This window comes from Athene cunicularia, assembly GCF_003259725.1.
Source record: "Athene cunicularia isolate RWA chromosome 2 unlocalized genomic scaffold, athCun1 chr2_part2, whole genome shotgun sequence".
NCBI lineage: Eukaryota > Metazoa > Chordata > Aves > Strigiformes > Strigidae > Athene > Athene cunicularia.
Genome location: NW_020799096.1, coordinates 7,774,635 through 7,777,551, shown reverse-complemented (window position 1 = coordinate 7,777,551; position 2,917 = coordinate 7,774,635). Strand labels below are relative to the sequence as shown.

The following is a 2,917-nucleotide window of genomic DNA, read 5'->3' as shown; positions in this document are numbered from 1 at the left end:
CCCCTCCACGAGCTAGAGCTGGAGGGGCAGCTAGTGGCCTGCATGTCTGCTCAGGGCCCTTTCCCGTATGAAATCTGGTGTTTCACTGAGCGACAAGACAAAGTTACCTTCTTCCTCTAACCTGTGTTTCATTTAGCACACAGCTGTTTCTGTGATATTTTGGGTCCGCTTTTACTGCATCGTTAATACATCCTTCTGAAAATAGCACAAGGTTCGCCCTGATAATTCATGATTTCCATCCCTAGGCTCAAGCACTACAGGGGTGCGAGGAAGAAAGCTGTGTAGGCAAGACCAGAGGCAGCTGTATACTGTGAAATAATAAGTATCAGGCAAAATACAGTATCACAGCTAATAGATGTATTTTAAAAGTGGAAACATCTATGTTTAATTGCATTTAAAGTACGTAGTGAGAAACCACAGTTATACATTGTTATAACAAACCTTTACATCTGAAGTCAGAATAATACAAAAAAAAGTGCTGATTATATATGGTCAAAATAACTGAGGCAAAATTTCAACAACATCTTCTAAAATATTAGCATCTGGCCCCTGCCAGCAACACTCTAAAGGTCAGGCTGAATAATGTCAGTGACAATCACTGTTTTTTCCTTAGCTTACCCAAAAACAACAACCCAAAAAACTGTTTTGTTTTTTTTTGTTTGCTTTTTTTTTTTTTTGCATAGCTTTCAATATTGCTGCACTCTCACCTCTGCATATTGCAAGCCCATCTCAGTTCTGAGATAATTTCTTTAAAGTTCTGAATATTTTTAATCCAGTTCTCCTCAAATACATAATATATATTTTCTACCAATTATAAATACATCATTTTTATTAATCTGATTTCAATAACATGCATTTGTATAATTACTGTACAATCAAAATAGACATTGACTTTACACAGTGTGTACGCTTTTATTTCAGCGATATTATTCAGACACACTGCTCAACAAATCAAGCAAACAGGGAAATAAAAATTTAAAAAAAAAGGAGGGGGGAAAAACCTCTTGGAGGAAACATAATCTCACAGTGTTTACAGACAAAAAAATGAAAGGAAAAATACTTATCGGAAAAAGGATTTATTAATACATAGAAAATCCCCACAATAGTTGAAACACACTTTAGGAACTAGTAAACACGTTAAATAGAGTTGTGCCAATTATGCAGTGCCCAAGCATCTGCTTGCTCTTAATTAGATGGGGAGGTGAATGACCACTGTTTATTTTCATTTTCCTCATTAATTATGAAAAACTGCATTTAATTCATCTTGCATGGTGAGAGACTGGCTGCGCAGATGTAAGTCGTAAGGGAAGTGGCTCTCTGTAGGCAACCTGAACATAGAGCTCTGCCCAAGGGGACCCCTGGGTGGCACTGCACAGTAATGCATGCCGTAATTGTAATTTTTGCCATAGTCCAAGCTTTCTTCTTGCTTCAGGGAAAATATCCCATTATAGTTAATTGGGGGAGGACTTAAGGGACCTTCAAACTGTGGGCTGGCGCACTCGGGGGAAGTGCTTTCATAGAAGGACTCGTAAGCGCTGCAGTAATTGTAGGGTTTCATGGACTTGGAGTTGTCGAGAGTCCCGTGCCCCGGGGGGGTGCCAAGCTCGGGGCTGTGGTAGGGGGGGTAGAAGGTGGAGTAGGGCGAGCGGGTGTGATGGGCACCTTCGCCTGCCTGGCCCATCAGGAAACTTCTGGCATTCAGCTGCAGGCATCCCGCCACCAAGTTTGTAGTTGGCTGGGACAGACCCTTGCACAAGTTTTGGACGAAGGTGAGCAGGTCAGGTCTCTTGCCAATTCGCAGGATTTCAGAAAGAGCCCAAATGTAGTTCTTGGCTAGTCTTAAAGTTTCTATTTTGGACAGTTTTTGTGTTTTAGAATAACAAGGGACCACTTTCCTTAAATTGTCCAGGGCGTCATTAAGGCCGTGCATCCGGTTCCTCTCTCTAGCGTTGGCTTCTTGTCGCCTGAATTTGATCCTTTCCATCCTTATCTTGCTTGTCTTTTTTTTCCGGAGGCCCCTTCGCCTAGGCAAGCCATTCTCATCCTCCTCTTCCCTCTCTTCCTCCTCCTCCTCTTTTTCTGTGTCTTCTCCAGGTGATCTTTTAATATTCTTTCCTCTGAGCACGATCTGCTTCGAAAAGCTTTCTGGGTTCTTCATTTGCTTTTGGTCATCACTTTCTCTGGAAAACTTTCTGCACATCTGGGATTCTGGCATTACAACAGACTCATCAAACGGTAGTGTTAACATGGTTCTATAATCTTAAGTTACCTGAAAGAATGCCAGCACAATATTTAAATATTTCCATTTTCAAAGTTTGCCGACTTACACACACATCCTCATGCACCTTTCGTGCGTCTGTGTGCACACTCTGTGTATGAGTGACTGTGTGTATATATATATATATATAAATGCACAATTTATATTTTTTGCATAAAATGCCAGTTGCAAATGCTAATTTTTTGAAAAATAAAAGCTGTCCAGAATTTTAAAATAGTTGATACGTTCAGGATCTTGAAACTAAAAAGCCACATTCCTCACAGATAAGTATAGAATAAATCAATATTCAAAATATACAATTAGCTCCCTGCTCATTTATCTTTATTTTTAAACAAGCTCTTCGAACCCTCGCCACCATGGAATTCAAAGAAATGCAAAACATGATAAAGCAATACAGAAATTTCATTAATCCAAATTCCCCTGGGTGAAAAAATGAGAGCGAGAGCAGTTTTAAGATTGAAAAGTGCTATATCTCTATTAACTGATTGTTAAATATTTTAAAGTCACTTTTAGACTTATATTTCAAAGTTGTTTCCCCCTCTCCCTCCATGTTTCTTCCCTTATGAATCAAGATATTAAACTCTAGTAAGTTAGAGTGGGTGAGAAAAAAAAATTAATGGAACATTCCCCCCCCCCCCC

General features: G+C 39.7%; 1 protein-coding gene across 1 annotated transcript in view; it reads right to left on the bottom strand.

Annotated features, from left to right (window-relative positions):
* Nucleotides 1–338: 338 nt before the first annotated feature.
* NEUROD6 (neuronal differentiation 6) overlaps nt 339–2,917 on the bottom strand; it is a 3,564-nt gene continuing 985 nt past the window's right edge. The window contains exon 2 of the mRNA XM_026844017.1: nt 339–2,269. Within this exon, the coding sequence (XP_026699818.1) occupies nt 1,235–2,248 (1,014 nt within the window). The 5' untranslated portion in view covers nt 2,249–2,269 and the 3' untranslated portion in view covers nt 339–1,234. The remainder of the gene's footprint in view (nt 2,270–2,917) is intronic.